The sequence below is a fragment of the Dipodomys ordii genome, unplaced genomic scaffold, assembly GCF_000151885.1.
Source record: "Dipodomys ordii isolate 6190 unplaced genomic scaffold, Dord_2.0 Scaffold33, whole genome shotgun sequence".
NCBI lineage: Eukaryota > Metazoa > Chordata > Mammalia > Rodentia > Heteromyidae > Dipodomys > Dipodomys ordii.
Genome location: NW_012267249.1, coordinates 9,523,337 through 9,543,276, shown reverse-complemented (window position 1 = coordinate 9,543,276; position 19,940 = coordinate 9,523,337). Strand labels below are relative to the sequence as shown.

The 19,940-nt window shown below is 35.9% G+C and overlaps 1 protein-coding gene across 1 annotated transcript in view; it reads left to right on the top strand.

The window, feature by feature from the left end:
• Window positions 1-19,940, top strand: part of Agbl4 (ATP/GTP binding protein-like 4) — a 977,755-nt gene that overhangs the window by 379,374 nt on the left and 578,441 nt on the right. Inside the window, exon 3 of the mRNA XM_013016801.1 lies at window positions 18,028-18,122. Coding sequence (XP_012872255.1) covers window positions 18,028-18,122 — 95 coding nt within the window. The remainder of the gene's footprint in view (window positions 1-18,027; window positions 18,123-19,940) is intronic.

Below are 19,940 nucleotides of genomic sequence, written 5' to 3'. Positions count from 1 at the left end.
GATGGCCTTAAGGTTATAGGTGGGACTTACAGCCCATTCTCCTCCTGGGCTAGCATCTGTTCCTTGGATTATAGGAAAGACTGCCTGTGTTCTTCCAGAAATAAAGACCTATTTGTTTGGTCTGAGCAACCTTGTCCCTGGCTTACATCAACTTCTTTTGACAGGGCAAGAAAGAGATAAAAATGGGTAAGAAACCTGAAAAGAATTTACAGAAGTGTGAGCTTTGCCAGGTCTCTGTTTTACTCCTCAGAGAGGGCTAGCTCAGAGTGCCAGGTTAGGCTGGTAAATTCAAAGGCAGACGTTCCTGCCTACACAGCAGCCTCCTGGCCGGAAGTCGGGGGTGGATCCAGATGGGAATCATATGCCTGTGCCATGTGTGTTTGCATTGGAGGGGAAAAGAATCTCATGGCTGGCAACTTCTGTAGTGCTCTATGCAGAACTCACAGCATGAGAAGTGAGGAAGCTGCCGGGAGCATAATAGGCACAGAATTTGGGTATTTGGACTAAACCTAGGCCTGCCAGCCCCTTGGATGCGAGACTAGGAGGCCTAGACTAGTCCAAAAATCAATTTTTTTTCTTATTACATAGGAAACCCTGTTCAATTGCACGGTCTCACGCATTTATAGTTATTATCCTCCCTTTATATTACAAGAAACAGATTCAGTGAATGTTTAAGTATTTATTAAACACTGGAATACCAAGTGCTATAGGCAGCAGGAACAGTTAATCCCCATCTTTCAGATGAAGAAACAGATTGGTCACCTTGCTAATAAGGGGTAGAATCAGGATTCTCTATTTCACAGTCTTCTGTGTTTACCTTTCAACTTCATCTTTTGCAACTTTCCTGGCATTTTCTGCATTCCAGAAGCTGGACTGAACAAAACTGAAGTTTCTGAACATTTTTTCTTTGATCTGTGTCATTTGTACTTTTGCCATTTCTATCCGTTCTCCAGTTTTTCTTCCTCAGCTTCTCACTATGCTCATTCACCTATCTGGCCAAACAGCTGGCCTGATCCTGTAGATCTCAGCATAGCTGTCAATGATTTCCAAGAGCTTATATCTGGCATACACTATGAACTCAATAAACATTTCGTTTTTATTTATTTATTTTTGTTGGTCGTGGGGCTTGAACTCTGGGCCTAGTGCTGTCCCTCAGCTCTTCAGCTTAAGGCAAGCACTCTACCACTTGAGCCACTGCAGCACTTCCAGTTTTCTGGTGGTTTATTGGAGATAAGAATCTCACAGACATTACTTCCCTAGGCTGGCTTTGAACCACAATCTTCAGATCTCAGCCTCCTGTAGCTAAGATTATAGGCATGAGCCACCGGTGCCCAGCTTCAATAAACACTTTAAAACTAAGTAAATGAAGCTTCTTTTGTCCAAATGTGAGACTTTGGAACAGAAAATAGGAATCAGACAAAAATGAGAAAAGTAAAAGGGTGAGAGTCATAGTTGAGAGAAATCAAGTTAAAATAAGAAATGAGCTGCCATGGATTTCAATAGAAGGCCCTTGATATTGAATATGATTAGGAAAGGAATCAATTAAAATGCTGACTAGATAGGTTACCTACAGTAACATACTGGTCTTTTGATCTTAATGTGGGGTTCTAATATACCACGTGGTTAAGAGAATCTATCTAACTTTTCCAGCAAAAGCAACAATATTTCTTTTCTTGAGCCTTCACTGAATTTGTGACAGTGACTGAGGTTGCTGTTGACAGTGTTGACACATAAGAGTCATCTTAACTAAGTTCATCTCCCAATGACTTACTCCTTTACTTTATGGCAGGTAGACACCAATTTTTTCACTTTGATAAGCGCCCCCCCTCAAAAAAAAACTCAATTCAATTTCTTGTGGTTTTCATCCTCCTATCTGCCCACTACAGGCAACTCACAGGGCCATGACCTTTTCATGGGAAGTTGTTACATAAGAATATTTTTAATCTCAGTCACAGAGTGTCAGAACTGTTACAGACCTGAGAAATCATTTAGACACACTCTCCACAATAGATGGGTAATCATCCAGAAAAGTAGTGTTTAAGTACCTACAGTCCCCTAAGACTTTGTCTGAAATTTTCCCATGATCCTACAACCATTTTCATCACTAAATTTTAGGGGTAGGTACAGAGAGATAGGAACGACCACTGAGTAGTACATTAATCCTAAACTTTAGAAATATGACTAGCTTTGAAGTCAGACTCAAATTTGAATTCTGATTACATCTTTTTCTTTTCTCTATCCTTTGATAAAGATACTGAAATTAACATTACAGCATAAGTATTAGAAATAATACCGAAGAATATGGAATTCCTAACACTGATTAGCATTGTGTACTGCAGGAAGTGGCATGTTTTTCTCTTTTTGTCTTTTTTTTTGAGATACTTTAAAAATGGGGATAATTGAAACATTTTGAGCATTCCAGTTGACAAACTATTTGTCTCAAGAATACACACTTACTAATTACTCTAGTGCCTTGTAACAACTTAGAGCTGTCATGTTTTTAGACAAAGATATGTTGTCAGAAAAATTTATTATTGGATGACACCTGTACTTTATTTCTGTCACTTCACTGAGTCACTACTGGGAACTCCTAACTGCTATGGTAGTTTGAACATTTCATAGAATTAAAATTTCAGTCTTTAGGTGTCTGACTATATGACAGTATATGCATTATCAAGTTAACTGCTTAATTTTCTTTGAGATCTACCACAAAAGCTGAGAAAAGTGTGCTACCAGGTAAAGAAAAAAATGCCTCACTTAAACATTTTCCATAGGGAAATAATAGAAGCTAGTCACGTGCAATTTCAGAGTGATCATTTCTAGGGTAATAGTAGTAGTATTACATTTGGAATTAGAGAGGTTGGGCTCTTGTCCCATATTTTCCACTGATCAGACTAGTCCTAAACAGCTCAATTAACATTACTCCCTACCCTGATTCTAAATTCCTCCCATACATCATTGTAGCTATGCTTGTAGCTATTTTCTTTTAAATTAGTTAGCAAACATTACAACAGGATTCCACTGAATGCCAGGATACAAAGAATAAAAAGAAGTCTTGCTCTTAATATTTTTTCATTTGTGAAAAGGAGAGGTATATTAAGGAAGTAAGCATTTAAAGATTGTAGTATGATAATTGGTATGGTAAGACCTCAAGTTGCACAGGAAGTATAGAGAAGGTACCTATGTGAGTCTGAGAGTTAAATAAAGCTTTTTGGAGGAAGTGATACCTCAGCTGAAGCTCAGAACATGAGTAGGAGTAAATCAGGCTGGCAGAAGAAGAAAAGCATTCAAAAGCTATGTTAGGACTTTTGGTGAGCCAGGACTGGCAGAAATAGTGAGCTTAAAGTCTGGAAGAGTTGGGCAAGATGAGATTAGAGAGATTGACTTAGTGACATGGTATTTAAATCACACTTAGATATTGAAAAACACAACTGAACTGAAAAATGGGAGCTCTCTGAGGTATGATACAGTTAGCAGAGAAGATGAATTAGAAAGACCAAGGGTCTGATCGTAAAGCAACTGTCTGTCACTTTTCTTTTTATTTAACAATAAAAATACAGGTATATTGGGGAAATAAAAATGAACCAAGTTGAAACTGGATTGGAAAAGGGTCTGAAATTTTCCTTCAATATTCTCCAAAGCTTGAGGATCTCATTTACATGGGTCTCATCAACCCAGAATTGAGCAGGCACCCTTACCATTCGAAGCCTCCACTTAAGACCAGTTCTTTAAATCAGCAAAGGGTCATCACTGGTTAGCAATCTGGAAAAAGACAAAGTCTTGTATAGAATCCTTTTGTACATGGCTCCCACCACCAACTTCTGTTTCTCTAGCACTTCTCTTTAAGTAAAAATTTAAAATAAATGTTTTCTTTCTTTCTTTTTTTTTTTTTTTGGGTGCGGTCGTGGGCCTGAACTCTGGGCCTGAGTGCTGTCCCTCAGCTCTTCAACTCAAGGCTAGTGCTCTACCACTTGAGCCACAGCACCACTTCCGGCTTTTTTCTTTTTGCTTATGTGGTGCTGAGGAATCGAACCCAGGGCCTCAGGCATGCAAGGCAAGCGCTCTACCACTGAGCCACCTTCCCAGCCCCAAAATATATGTTTTCTTTAGGAAGAAATTTTCTTTAGGAACAATTGTTTTGTTTTAGAAAAAGAAATACCTTGTGTTTCCCTGGTAGGATATTCCAAAAATATATACCATAATTCAACTCTAATATGTGTTTTAATTGTGAGAAATCCATGTAGATATGTGTGCATTTGTATGTATACTAGTCCTGGGGCTTAAACTCATGGCCTGGTTACTGTTCCTGAACTGTTTTTTTGCTCAAAACTAGTATTCTTCCATTTCAGCCACAGCTCCACTTTTGGCTTTCTTGAAGTTTATTGTAGCTAAGAGTCTTATGACTTTCTGCTTAGAGTGGCTTGCATTGGTATCCTCAGATTTCAGCCTCCTGACCTAGCTAAGATCACAGGCTTGAGCCACAGGCACCTAGCCCATGTAGATATTTTAAAGTTTCTAAATAGTTTGGATTGTTGGGACAAGAGCCTTCAAAACTCTCCCGAAAGTAAGTATTTAAAAATATATTTGGAAAAATGAATAATAAAAGCTGGTAAACTTTCTTATCTATAATATTGGGATATATATATATATATATATATATAATAGTATCATCAGTTTCCTACATGAGGCAACAGAAATTCAAACATTTAACATATTTTTCCCAAAATTATACAATTAATAAATGACATAGCCAATATACAAATTTTCATATTTCAACTGTGATTTTTCTATTATTTGATGAATTGTATGTTTCTAAACATACAACAGCAGGAACTCTGTTAGCATTTATATTCCTTTGAACCCATAAAGAGTAAAATGTTCAGTTACATAATTTGACATTTATACTTAGCTCCCCTCCAAAGCTGAAAAATCATATATTTATCCTCCAATTTGGCTTTGTAATATTTCAGCCTTAGTTTTCTTTGTTGTTCTTGGGCCATAGTATCAAAATTAAAACACTGGTTTACCTCTCACTGCCATGATTTTCATAAGAATTGTTGACCAAAATAATTCATAGTTGTAAAAATATTTTTCTCAATAAAACTGTTATAACTATTACCATTCCATTTTATCTAAAGCTTTACCACTGCTTTTATTAGAGATCAACTGTTGTTCAGGAGGCACAGGAAAGTTCTAATCAATCATGAAAAGTTGACAATAGAAGTACAGATTTTAGAGTCTGAAGAAAATTAACAACTGCATACTCAGAATCTCCTCTGGGAGTCCTAAATGTTAGTGGGAACATTTTTGGAAACTTAAAAAATTGAAAGCCAGACCCTCATGGATCACATCTGTAAGCCTAGCTACTCAGGAAGCTGAGATTTGAGGATCATGGTTCAAAGCCAGCCTGGGCAGGAAAAGTCTGTGAGACTCATCTCCAAGAAATTACAGGAACCTGAAAGTGGAGCTGTGGTTCAAAGTGGTAGAGTGCTACCCCTGAGCAAAAAACCCCCCAAAAATAAAAAGCAAAAAAAGGTCAGGGACAGCACCCAGGCCCTGAGTTCAAACCCCACACCAGGGGCTGGGAAGTTGGCTCAGTGGTAGAGTGCTTGCCTTGCATGCCTGAGGCCCTGGGTTCCATTCCTCAGTACCACATAAGCAAAAAGAAAAAAGCCAGAAGTGGCAATGTGGCTTAAGTGGTAGAGTGCTAGCCTTGAGCTGAAGAGCTGAGGGACAGCACTCAGGTTCAGAGTTCAGGCCCCACGACTGGACCCCCCCAAAAAAAAAACAACAAAAAAAACCCACACCAAAAAAATAAAATAAAATTTGAAGACTGCAGTGTACATAATAAGATGACCAAATTTTAATTTTTAGCTCAAAGGAATTTTACAAGTAAATACATCAGTATAACTACTACCTGATCACAATGTAAGACATAGTCAGTGACCCAGTAAGCTCCCTAGTGCCTTCTCTCAGTTCTTAAGCCCATAAGGTAACAGATTGTGTTCTATCAGGTAAGATTAGTTTGTTCTAAAACTTCCTATAAATGGAAAGTACTTTGTGTAGAGCTTATTTCCTTCAGCAATATTAACCATATTACTATGTTTAACTTAATAACTATTATTTCATGGTAGTATCTATTATACTAGCATCTAATTGATTTTCTGAGGATTTGGTGTAAGATTTTAGAGGTTATTGCCCATTGGTCTATAATTCTCCTTTCTTTTCATTGCCTTATCAGGATTTGGTATTAAGGTAATACTATCCTCATAAATGATTTGGAGAGTTTCTTTCTTATGCTGTTTTCTGAAAGACTATGTTAAATTCAGCAAGTAAGCCACCTGAGTCTAAAATGTCTTTAAAGGAAGATCATTAATTTATATTCTTTAGTGAATGTAGTATGTGATAGCCAGGTGCTGATGGCTCACACCTGTAATCCTAGCTACTTAGGAGGCTGAGATCTGAGGATCAAAGTTCAAAGACAGCCTAAGCAGGAAAGTTTATGAGACTCTTATCTCCAATAAACCACCAGAAAACCGGAAGAGGAACTGTGGCTCAAATGGTAGAGCTGGAGAGTGCAGGGACAGCACCCAAGCCCAGAGTTCAAGGAAAAAATAAAAATGAATATTTTATATATATATATAGTATGTGATAGCTTAAATTATATTTCTCAAACCTTTCCTCCCCCATATTGGAATTATAAACCATACCCTATGCTAATGTTTTCCTTTAGAGTAAGCAGAGTTTATTACTCTACATATAGTTGCTGGACTTAGCAATGTGACTGGCTTTAGCTAATGGTATATTAGAAGTACAAGTTTTAAATATGTTTGAATGGGTTTGTTTGATTTCTTCTGTTATCTGCCACAAAAAGAACATTTTCTCAGATAGCTGTTTGATCCCAGAATGAAGAAATATATGTCAGGCTAAACCTAACCTAGAAGTCTAAAGTCAACCCTAGATGATAAGCTAACACCAACAGGTCTATCATCAATCTATCAATTTATAGGAGAGATTTTGAAGGTGATTGTTTCCACTCTAACTTTCAATACATTCAACGTAAAACGCTTCATCTCTAAGATTTTGTCTTACATAGCAACACTTTACAGTCATGCACTGTGTTAATGACATTTGGATTCAGTGATATATGATGGTGACTGCATAAGATTATAATGACACTGTAACAGACATTATTCACTTATTTGTGATGATGCTGGGTATAGACAAACCTACTACTCTTCATTCCTTTGAGGGCCTGGAAATGATTTGAAAGTTTCCACAGTTGAATCACTTGATTGATTTATCTAGCAACCAGGCCAAAAGCTATACCAGAGCCCTTAGACATAAGTCAGACCCTCAACCAGAGACTATCAAATCCCTAATCGCCATCCCCCCAAGCCACCAGCAAGCTGTTCCAACCAGAGGCTAGAGGCTATCCCCGACCCGTCCCCCCAGCCACCAATCATTTTTTAAACATACAAAAAGATATTTATCACTTTGGAGATTCCAAGGGTTTAAAGAACTGTGTGCCAAAAAACTGGGGATGAAACCAAATATATATGTGCATTATAGTCACAATATCTCACTGCTATATACTAGCTTTATCATCTTTAGAAAGTGTAATCAAGAATCCGACTCCAATTTTGAATGTCACTGCCTACACTTTTCAAGTTCCATTCCTACTTCCTCTTAAGTCTATACCTATGCAACGTTATAAGAAAGCATCCTGCTACATCCTGTATCATTGGCAGGATGTTTAAACTATTCAAAACCTGTGGTGTACAGGAAAATCTTAGCAAAGGACATTCCCCCTGACAACCACAAAACCAAAACCTCAAGACTAGGCATAATGCTGTATATCTGTAATCACAATTACTTAGTTTGGGAAGTAGAGATCAGGAAGGTCGTGATTCTAAGCTAACCTGGCCAAAATCTCAAAATGCTATTCAAAACAAAACTAAAATAAAATTGGCAGAGTATGGCTTAAATACTAGAGTACTGTCCAGCATCTGAGGCCCTTAGTTCAAACCTCTACCTCCAAACAACAATAACAAAAACAAAATGCAGCCTCTTTCTTATTCTTTCAAGTCATTTATACACCTGTTTGGCAGACTGTTCTACTCTTGCCAGAATATTTCACTATGTGAGAAACATTCTTTGTCATATCCTCTTTGTGACTCTGTGGCATTATTAGTCTGTACATCTGAAAAAAAAATTGTAGGGAAAGAATGTTGTATGTCTGAGAGTGAGCAAAACAAAATTTCTTGATCTTTCACTTTTTGTGTATAGTAAATTTAAATCTATAGAATGAAAAATTGTGTTTATGTGTAAGATGTTTTTAAAGTTTAGAAATAACATGTAATATAAAACTGCCTAACCTTTCTTTGGAACTGTAAGTGTTCAACAAATTGTATGTAAAATAATAATAATTTAAAGCCAAACACATTACAACCTACCTCCTATTCTATTGCCCTTATATATTTTATTTTTCTTTGTAGAAATTATCATTATATAACATTGCATAATACATTTATTTATTTATTTTCTATAAGAAGAAAAGAACTATATATATAAGTCTTTATGTGTCCCAGAATATATATATATATATATATATAAGTTTTGGCCAGATAAGAGTTTAATAAATATTTCTTTAAAAAATGAAGCCATTAATTTTAAACATCTATAGAATCTAGAGATCTCTTTTTCAACTTTGGTCTGTATTAACTGTGCTACTTTGTCTAAACTTCCATTTATTACTCTAAGAACTTAGTATCTACCTCGGACCTCTGAACTGACCTCTTATAAAAGAGCTGACTTTTCAAGAATCCTATCTTCTTCCAAAGGCCCTTGACTGGTAAACTTCTAACTCTCAGTCTTCTTGTTTGTCTCTAAACAACCCCGCTTTTAGCCTCTTGTTCACTGTAATGTGTAATGGGCCAATTCCCATCTAAGGGGAAAATTGCCAAGTGCCAGTGGGCTCAAGCCTGTAACCCTAGCTACTCAGGAGGCTGAGATCTGAGATTGCGGTTCAAAGCCAGCCCTGGCAGGAAAATCCGTGAAACTCTTATCTCCAATAAACCACTAGAAAACCAGAAGTGGCCACGTGGCTCAAGCAGTAGAGTGCTTGCCTTGAGCTGAAGAGTGCAGGGACAGCGCCCACGCCCAGAGTTCAAGCCCCACAACCGACAAGAAAAGAAAAAGAAAAAAGAAAAGATCCAATGCTGTTCACAAGAGCCAACCTGTAGAATCAGACAAGATACCTAACAATTGATGAATGGCTAAGGAAAATGCATGTAACTAGAAATCATTGCATTGAGCAAGATAAGCTAAAAAATCCAAGATATGATGACCATGGCAACAATAATAATAACAGTGGGACATGATCATAAAATGGAGACTATCAGGGTGGATCAGTGGGGAGGAGAGAGGAGAAGGAAAAGGTATGGAGAGGTGAAGGGGATGGGAATACATTACATATACATACATACATATATATATATATAATATATATATATATAATATATATATATTATATGTATATATATAATATATATATATTATATATTATATATATATTATATTATATATATAATGAAGACAGCATAAGGAAACTCATCACTTTCAAGAAGGGAGGGATACTTTTCGGCATTTACCCAAATGTTTACAAACAAGACCACACTAAAGCTACCAGCACAACTATGTTTATTGCAGCATTATTTACCATAGCTAAGATATGGAACCAACCCAGATGCCCCTCAGTAGATGAATGGATCAAGAAAATGTGGTATATATACACAATGGAATTCTATGCCTCCATCAGAAAGAATGACATTGCCCCATTTGTTAGGAAATGGAAAAACTTGGAAAAAATTATATTAAGTGAAGTAAGCCAGGCCCAAAGAAACATAGGTCCCATGGTTTCCCTTATTTGTAATATCTAGTCAAGCGGAAAAGGTCAGATAATGTGATGACAGGAAAATGAACCGTTAGATGTGTATTTTAATGTTTTTTTCTTTCATGCATGTGTTTCTAACGCATTTATAAGATTATCTCTTTGTTGCTTTGTAGGTTCCTCCCCCACAGTATAACCCCTGCTTTCACTATATTTGATGTCAGTATAACTTGTGGAGGAGATGGGGAAAAACCTGTTGTTTAAGGATACAGGTGGACCTGTTGCAACAATGAGAAGTACAAGTTGTCATGTCCAAAAGGAGCTTTACAACGTTGGTGCGGGTGGGGGGGGGAAGGGGGATGAAGGAGAAGGATTGGGATTGGGGGGGAGGGGGGAGGCTGGGAAGGGATGTGAAGGGTAAACAAAGGAGGAGGCTGCAATGCTTGGTAAGAAATGTACGCATTATCCTGCCCATGTAATTGTAACTCCTCTGTACAGTATGTTCACAAATAAAATAAAATTAAATTAAAAAAAAAGAAGGGAAGGATATGGGAATTTAATGGAGGCATGAACTTGTTTAAAGTGTATTATATATCTGTGGAATTATCACCATGAAACCCTCATATATATTCATGTTTGATGATTCAAAACTAAAATAAGACTATAAAAAAGAATTGAATAAAGCAGGAATTATCTCCATTTTGGAAATGGGAAAATTGAACATCGATAACAGGAAATAACATTTCTAAGGGCAGTTTACAAGACAGCAGCAAAATCAGGAAGACAGTCCAACTTTCTTCTTACTCTTAACTCTCCTTAAAGGTTCCAAAAGATAGATATTTTCCCATAATACATTTTCTTTCTTGTTCCCAAAATCCACTGAACAGTGTTCAATAAAGAAAACACTAATTTTTAGTACAAGTCAACCTTTTCCTAATTGATTTTTCACATTTTTCAACTGATTTATAATTGTCCATTTACTTGCTGACTTGAATGCCCCACCTGGCTTTGTCATTCTAACCCTTGGAGTAATTTAACTCTGCCTTGTGAAACAGGTCCCATGCTTGTATTATTCTCTGTTGGCATTGTCTTTTCAATCAATCAGTCATGAAAAATTCATGTCCAATGTAAAGCCCTTGTGAACCACTCTGAGAAAAAAAGTGATTATCTTTAAACAAAGAAGAGATCTTTCTATTCTCTGAAATTCATCAGAGAGCATCTTTTAGTAAGGGAATAGTTTATCTTTTTTTGGCAATCCACAAGATACTCCTATTTTTTTCCCTTTAAAATTGATCTAATCCAAGTATCAAATTTTTGAAACTGTTTTAATCCATGCATTGCAGATTCAAATACTTTGAAATTTATAAAACTCAACCTAATTTTTGGATTAATGATGAAAAATAAAATAGCTAAGCATAGCTATTTTATGGACATATTAATACAATTAGGATAATGTTCAATCAACTTTTCAGAACAGGATTGTTATTGCAATTTGTGTAATATTTACAATTCTTTATTAACTTGTCCTATAATTTGAAGTGGCTAATTCATTTTTCATATGAAATAAATCTTAAACTTAGCTATAGCCTGAACTCTTATCTTGGATCAAGCCTTAGTGCTAACCATAAAATTAAATATGGGACTAGCTAATAGTGATTGGAGACTAAACCCCAGCCTTCTATCTTATCAACAGCATATAAAAGACAAACACTGTAGCTAATAATTCAGTGCTCTAGATGTAGAGTGAAATAAATATAATTTTGTATACACTTGGTAGAATCTGCCCTTGGTCAATTTACTTATTTCTACAAGTAGGCCTAACTGGCCTACTTCTTCTGACTAGACTGTATCTCTCAAAGTTTCCACAATCTCCCAAAGGAAGACCTCTAACTGAGACCTAAACATTCAAATCCTAACAATATTTATATAATCTTTTTTCTGTATATATGTTTACTCCTGAATATAAATTATTAATATTTAGAAAACTTCGATCAGTACTTAAAACTGAAACTGGGGCTATGTGCCAGCTGCTCAGATCTGTACTCAGGAGGCTGAGATCTGAAATTCAGGGTCCAAAGCTAGCTCAGCAAAGTAAAAGTTCAAAGCCAGCCCAGGCAGGAAAGTCTATGAGCTTCTTATTTCCAGTTAACCACCAAAAAGCTAGAAGTGGAGCTGGCACAAGTGGTAGAGCTCCAGGAGTCTTAAATAAAAACACAATAAGACAGTGCCCAGGACCAGAATTGAAACCTCAGTACAAATACAGAACCTAAACTAAACTAAACTAAAAGCTGATACTGAGTTATACAAGCCATATGAATGAATTGTGTAAATGTCCATTTTTTAATTTTTTTTAAAATTTCACTTGATTGTTTTCAAGTGAAATACACACACACACACACACACACACACACACACACACACACATCAGATGTAGGACTTGAACTCTGAGCCTGGGTGCTGTCCCTCAGCTCTTCAGCTCAAGGCTAGCACTCTACCACTTGAGCCATAGTACCACTTCCTATTTTCTGGTATTTTATCAAAGATAAGAGTCTCATGGATTTTCCTTTCCTGGGCTGATTTTGAACCTGGATCCTCAGATCTCAGCCTCCTGAGTAGTTAGGATTACAAGTGTGAGCCACTGGCACATGGCTTGATTGTTATATTTTTGACATGACTTCTCTGATTTAAAAAGTAAAATAATTTGGATTTGGCATACTTCAGTTAATATAATTTTTTCCAAGTCTTTCCATATCCTTACAAGTGGGGTGATGTCATTCTTTCTGATGGTATTCTTCATTTGTAATAATTAGTATATGTCTAGGATGGTTCTAGCAGAGGATCCGAATAGCTCAATAGCTATGTACATATGACCTTATAAAATGATGCTAATCAAAATGAACTCCAAGATATGGAAACAAGAGGTTTTTCTTTGTTGTTGCCGTTTTTAATGTACTGTGTGAAGTTTTTTTCTTTCATTTTTTTTTTAGTGGCTGACTTCTTTTTTTAATTTTTATTTTTTTATTGTGAAAATACTGTACAGAGGGGTTACAATTATATGGGCAAGATAGTGAGTACATTTCTTATCAAGCATTGTAGCCTCCTCCTTTGTTTACCCTTCCCATCCCTTCCCATCCTCCCTCTCCCCTCACCCAATCCTCCCCCCTCCCCCCAAGTTGTAAAGTTCGTTTTCAACATGACAACTTGTACTTCTCATTGTTGTAACAGTTCCACCTGTATCCTTATTTAAACGACTTGTTTTTCCCCTTCCCCTCCACAAATTATACCGACATCAAATACAGTGAAAGCAGGGGGAGGGACATACAAAGCAACAAAGAAATAATCTTATAATTGCATTAGAAACAAATTCATGAAAGAAAAAAAACATTTAAAATACATATCTTAGGGTTCATTTTCCTAACATCACATTATCTGACCTTTTCTGCTTGACTCATACATATACTAGATATTGCAAATAAGGGAAATCATGGGACCTATGTTTTTTTGGGCTTGGCTTACTTCACTTAATATAATTTTTTCCAAGTCTTTCCATTTCCTAACAAATGGGGCAATGTCATTCTTTCTGATGGAGGCATAGAATTCCATTGTGTATATATACTACATTTTCTTGATCCATTCATCTACTAAAGGGCAATTGGGTTGGTTCCAGATCTTAGCTATGGTAAATAATGCTGCAATAAACATAGTTGTGCTGGTAGCTTTAGTGTGGTCTTGTTTGTAAACATTTGGGTAAATGCCCAAAAGTGGGACTGCTGGGTCATAGGGGAGCTCTATGTGAAGTCTTTTGAGGAACCTCCATACTGTTTTCCAAAGTGGTTGAACAAGTTTACACTCCCACCAACAATGAAGTAAGGTTCCCTTCTGTCCACATCCCCTCCAGCATTTGTTGTTATTAGAGTTCTTGATTAAGCCATTCTAACTGGGGTGAGGTAGTATCTCAATGTTGTTTTGATTTGCATTTCTTTTATGGCGAGGGAGGTTGAGCATTTCTTCATGTGTCTATTGGCCATCCTTTCTTCTTCAGAGAAGTTTCTCTTTAAGTCATTAGCCCACTTATTTATTGGGCAGTTCTTTCTTTGAGGATTTGTTGTTGGGGGATTTAATTTTTTGAGTTCCAAGTATATTTTAGATATGAGACCCTTTTCTTTCATTTTTTCTCCTTTGGTTTATCCCCTGTTGTCACTGTTTTTTATTTTGGTACCCTGTGTCTTGTATGTACATCTATCTGGTTTGGGGAAGGGAAAAGGAAGGGAATAACAAAATGGTGAGACAAAGGGTGAACCAATGTAGCAGCAAAGACACTATGTTGGAAATGAACTTTGCATCTTGGGGAGGAGTCTGAGGGGCGGCGGGAACGGGAGAAAAACTAGGGAGAGAGTAACAACATTCAACAAGAAATATACTCATTACCTTACATATGTAACTGTAACCCCTCTGCTCATCACTTTTACAATAAAATTAAAATTTTAAAAATAAGTAGAAATACAATATGAATACTAATAAAATAACTTGTATGACTAATCCTCTGCTTATATCTTCACTTTTGGTTTCTAGTTAGAAAAAATCTACAATTTTTTTCTGGAAAGAATAAGTATTTAATAAGTAAGTAATTTAGGCTTGTTAGCTGTCAGATCTCTGCCTTAATTGCTCAGTTCCATTGTTAATGGTTCAAAACCAGACCTAGTAAACAAGCATGGCCTTACTTAACAAAAACAGGGAGCAATCAGGGTTTAGTCCCTACTCTACAGGAAATCTTTGACTTTCTTTCACTGTATTCTGTGAATACATTGTGTGCCACAAGCTTTGATATGTAGTAGTGAATTTGTGTCTTAGTGGTAGAGTGCTTGCCTAGCATACATGAAGCCCTGAGTCCACATGAACAGAAAAACTGGAAGTGGCATTCAAGTGGTAGAGTGCCAGCACTGAGCAAAAGAAGTTCAGGGATAGTGCCCATGCCCTGAATTCAAGCCCGGGAGTGATGAAAAAATTCATCTAATTCTGAATACTTTCTAATTTCTATCAGGCCCCAATTGTGTCATTACACAGTTTGGGAGTTTGGGGTGGGGCTTTATAGCAAGAAGAAAGGTAAGCCACAGCTTTTATTAACTTTAATTTCTACATTGTGGACAATTAGGCAAAACATAAAACAATGCTTATGAGTGAGGTAAATAGTATAGTATATTTTAAATGTCTAGGAAAACTTCTAGGCACATAATAGGATGTTAATAATCAATAAATGGTCCATTTTAATTTTCACTTCTTTATTCCAGCTTCACATTTATACATTATTTCTTCATTATATTTTTTCTCAATTGATCATTAATATAAATCCTGAAAGCACCATATAGATTCCAGGATCACTGAAAACAGATTTGACACTTGAGGAATCTCAGAAGAAATCAGAAGGATTATGCCCTATGTGGTTCAAAGGTCATTTGTTCCCTGGATATTGATTTTCATGAATCAGACAGTAGACAAGACCCTGGGAGAAGAAACTGAACTGACAAGTAGCAGGTCTAGATTATTAATAATGAAATAGCCTCAGACTTTCTTGATGACTTAATTTAATGACAGAAAAGGAGTCCTAAACTGAAATGCCTGAAGTTGGGGTCAATACCTGGGTCCCTGAGAAGAAAACACAAGTTATTCCTAGGAGCTTTTTCCAAGGAGCATGGCATGATTGGTCCAAATACAAGGAATCAGGAAATGTTCTTATTTTCTCTTTTTAACAAAAAGAATTAAGGCTAAAAAGATTTACCATTGTATTTCTCTTCTGCCCTTAGGAAAACAGCCTTGGCTTGAGTTATGTAATTTTGCAAGTTTAATATAATCAAGGATAAGAATCATGGGCATCTAACCATTTTATTTCCTAGATTGAGATATCAATTCTATCATCTACTAATTGTATGACGAGCAATATGGGTATCCTATGAAAGACTTAATATATGTGGGTTTCCCTTATTTGCAATAACCAGTATATGTATAGGACAAGCAGAAAAGGTGAAAAGCTATGTACATATGACCATATAAGATAATGTTAAGCGAAATGAACCCCAAAACAGGGACACAAGTGTTTTTTTTCCTTTCTTGCTATTGTTTTTAACATACTTATAACGTACTATGTGAATTTTTTTGTTTGTTTCTTTGGTATGTTCTTCCCCCATGGTATAAACCCTGTTTTTACTGTATTTGATTCTGGTGCCCTGCATCTTGCAGAGAAGGGAAAAAACAAAATGCTTAAATAGGGATACAGGTTGACCCATTGTAACAATGAGATGTACAAGACACTATGTTGAAAATGAACTTTACCACTTTTGGGGCAGGGGGAGGGAGGGAAGTAGTTGGGGAGGTGGGAAGGAAGGGATGGTAGGGGAAAAACAAAGGAGGCAACAATGCTTGTTAGGAAATGTATTTGTTACCTTAATCATGTAACTGTAACCCCTCTGTATAGTATTTTTACAATAAAAAAGTATTGGAAAAAAATAAAGTTTAAGTGAATAAATAAAAAAAGACTTAATATACATATCTGTAGAGATATTTAAGAAGAAAATATTTCCCATTTTTAAAAGTGTATTTAATCTATAACACTTGATGTAATTAATAACTGTTGAGTGAAATTATATGTTAATTTTCATGTTTCACTTTATCTGAATGAAAGATTAGCTCATGGCAATTCTTGAAGCCTATTTTCTTTAGCTATTCTGGATGACATAGCTCTAGTCCTCATCTCTCCTGTGAATTTATTTTAGTTGTCTTAAATGTCTTTGATTCCCAATTCTATTCTCTTTCACAACCTCTACTCTTAAGACAATTCATTTATTCGTTTATTGCACATCTTGAGGCTTGAACTCTGGGCCTGGGCGCTGTCCCTGAGCTTCTTTTGCTCAAAGGCTAGTGATCTACCATTTGAGCCAAATTGCCACTTTCAGCTTTTTTGAGTAGTTTACTGGAGATAAGAGTCTTATGGCCTTTCCTGGCCAGGCTTGCTTTGAGCCATAATCCTCAGATCTCAGGCTCCTGAGTAGCAAGAATTACAGGCATGAGCCACCAGAGCCCAGCCAACAAAGTTGGTTATTAAAATGAAGGCCTACTCTGTTTCATTTCATTTCATTTAAACTACCTGCCTGGAAAGGCTTTAGCAATCTGATGCACTTGATGTTCCCATTTAAGGGTAAAACTCAGAGAAGAGAAGGAATTTACCAAGGCATCTACGACTATAAATCCATGCTTAGATGAGGGCTGAGCCCAGTACCCTTAGCCTATACAGTATTAGAAACTACAAGAGGGAGTATAGCAGATGACAACATATCTCCCCATCTAGTCAAAAGTTTCCAAGTACTTGGACTGGGATTTTTTTTTTGGCAGTATGTGGTTTAAACTTAGAACTCATAGTAGGCAGGTGCCCTACAATTTGATTCAAGCACTTAATTTCTGCCCTTTTTGGCCTCCCTTTAAAAAATTTGTATAGATCTTGAGTTTTGTCTAAGCTGGACTGGACCATCTTAAATTCCCCACATACCTAGAATGACAGACACACTTCACACATCTATTGATTGAGATCCACTCTTGTAAACTTTTTGCCAAGCCTTGCCTTGAGTTTTGATCCTCCTATTGTAGCCAAAAATAAACTAGGATCAAAGGTGTGAGCACAATTAATAATAATAGGTAAAACTTACATAGTATTTTCTATTACCAAATGAGTTTCCAAACACTATACTGACAGTAACTTATTTATTTTGTATCAGAACACCATGAAATATCTTATTATTTTTTAGTATGAGAACTAAACTCATGTCAAGTCATGAAATTCAAATACAGAAGTGTGTAGTAGCTTGACAAGATCCAAAGTGATAGAGTTGTGAATAAAAATAATATTTTTAGCTTCCAGGTTCCAAGGTTTCAAAGCTAATTGATGAAAGCCAATCATAGAGAATATGATCTCTGTACTGTTGTTTAGCTGGCACAAGATATTATAATCCATGGAGCACTGGTTATCCTAATTATACTATTGGCTTCTAGTCCTAAGAATACTTTTAACTTGCTTATTATTTTCTTTCTTGATTGTCAAGGAGTGGCAATTTGCATAGCCTTCTGGTAAATATCTTTTTCTTTTTCAGAGGGTCATTTTCAACATTGTTAACTTCAGTAAAACAAAGAGTCTTTATAGAGATGGGATGGCCCCTATGGTGAAATCTACCAGCAGACCAAAATGGTAAGTGACCACAGAATATATAATCCCTTTCTGGTTAGAAATTATTATCTAGGACTCCAGCTTATCTTTTGTGTTGCTGGAGATCAGGATGACTATTGCTTAAAATATAAATGAGTTTCTGGACAACCATTTTCTAGAATCTTGGTACCATTCTTTAAGAATGTCAGGAATATGGTTCCATGTTAGGAATGATCAATATTCTATTTTTAGTGCATTCACAATTTAGTATTTCATAAGATCACATCACAATTTAGTATTTCATAAGATCACATGCTGTTTGTCTTAAATAATATCTTTGAAAGGGTTATTAGGGTTATATGGATTTCCTTGGGTCTAACTTAAGTATAGAGAATATATGTAATCTGAGAGGACACTTTTTATGGTGTTTGTCATACATGTATTCTTTTATGGATATTAAAATTTGACTTTTCCTTTCACTATACTGACTGAGGAGGAAAAGAGTCAACATTATTACTTACTAGTGATGATGATGGTAATGATGACGATGAAGCTAGTAAGAATAACTACTCTACTTCTGGAACCTCATTCTTTTTATTTTTCCATGCTATAATTATTTTTGATTTTTAAATTATGAAGATGATGTACAGGGGGTTATTGTTTCATAAGTCATGTAATGAGTACATGTCTTTTGGGGCAATGTCACCCCTTCCTTCAGTTTTTTTCCCTCCCTTGCTTGCCCACAAGTTGTGTAGTTCATTTTCAGCATAGTTTTTACTGAGTACCACTAGTGCATTTGTTCAGCTTTTGTCCCTCCATTTCTGTGCTCCCTATTACCCTACCCCTAAGAAAAACAGAACAAACAAGACAAAAACAGAGAAAAAAAACACTCTTGTTTCCATTTCCTGGAATCTGTTTCAGTAAGTATCATATGATCAGAGGCACAGAGGCATTGAGCCTTTGTGCTCCTCCCTTAAGAGTATCCTCCTTTGGTCTCATTCTCTATGGATGCTTACCGTCCTGTATAATTTATCAAATCCTGGTGCACTTTATATCTAGCTTCTGCATATGAGAGAAAATCTGCACCATTTGTCTTTCTGAGTTTAAGACATCCTTCTTTAGCGAAGTCTTTAATATTTTTGTTACTACTTTTCACATGGTTTTAAGGTAGATGTTAAGTGTCACTATATTACACATGAAAATCTTGAAGCTATAGAAAGTTAAGTAAATTCTCAAGAGCATAAATAGTAAAGGGGAGAGCCTGTGTTATTTATATTACCTAAAATTGTTTTTTCAATTAATTCATCCTTCTCTCCATACATTTATTTATTTATTCAACAAACATTTATTGAATGTAACAAAATGAGAATTTTAAGAAAATAGCAAGCAAGTATTAATCATCTATAACACAGTAGGTGTTAAGTGAATGTTTGTTAAACTGAACTGAATTCTTTATGAAAATTTACATGTAATGTGCCTGGCACTTGCTAAGTGCTCAATAAATGTCATCTATTATTAATAGTATTGTGTAAAACATTGTACAAATGCAAGGAATTGTTAATATTATTCTTGCTTTGATCCCTGTTCAAATTTTAATGACTAGTGAATAGATAGTCTCAAAATGTCTATATTTATAGAAAACTAGCAATTCATAAATATTGAATTGTGCTTTTATCTACAATGATACTTGGCAATTTTCTATAAATGCTAGACAGAGAAGTTCAGGTTTATAAAAGTGTAGGCATGTGATGATGATAATGAAAACTGTTTATTAAAAGGTAAAAATATCTCCCTAGGCATGTATTTTGCTATGCTGGCTGCATTAAATCAACAACTACTTTATTTTCTCTGCAATGCTTT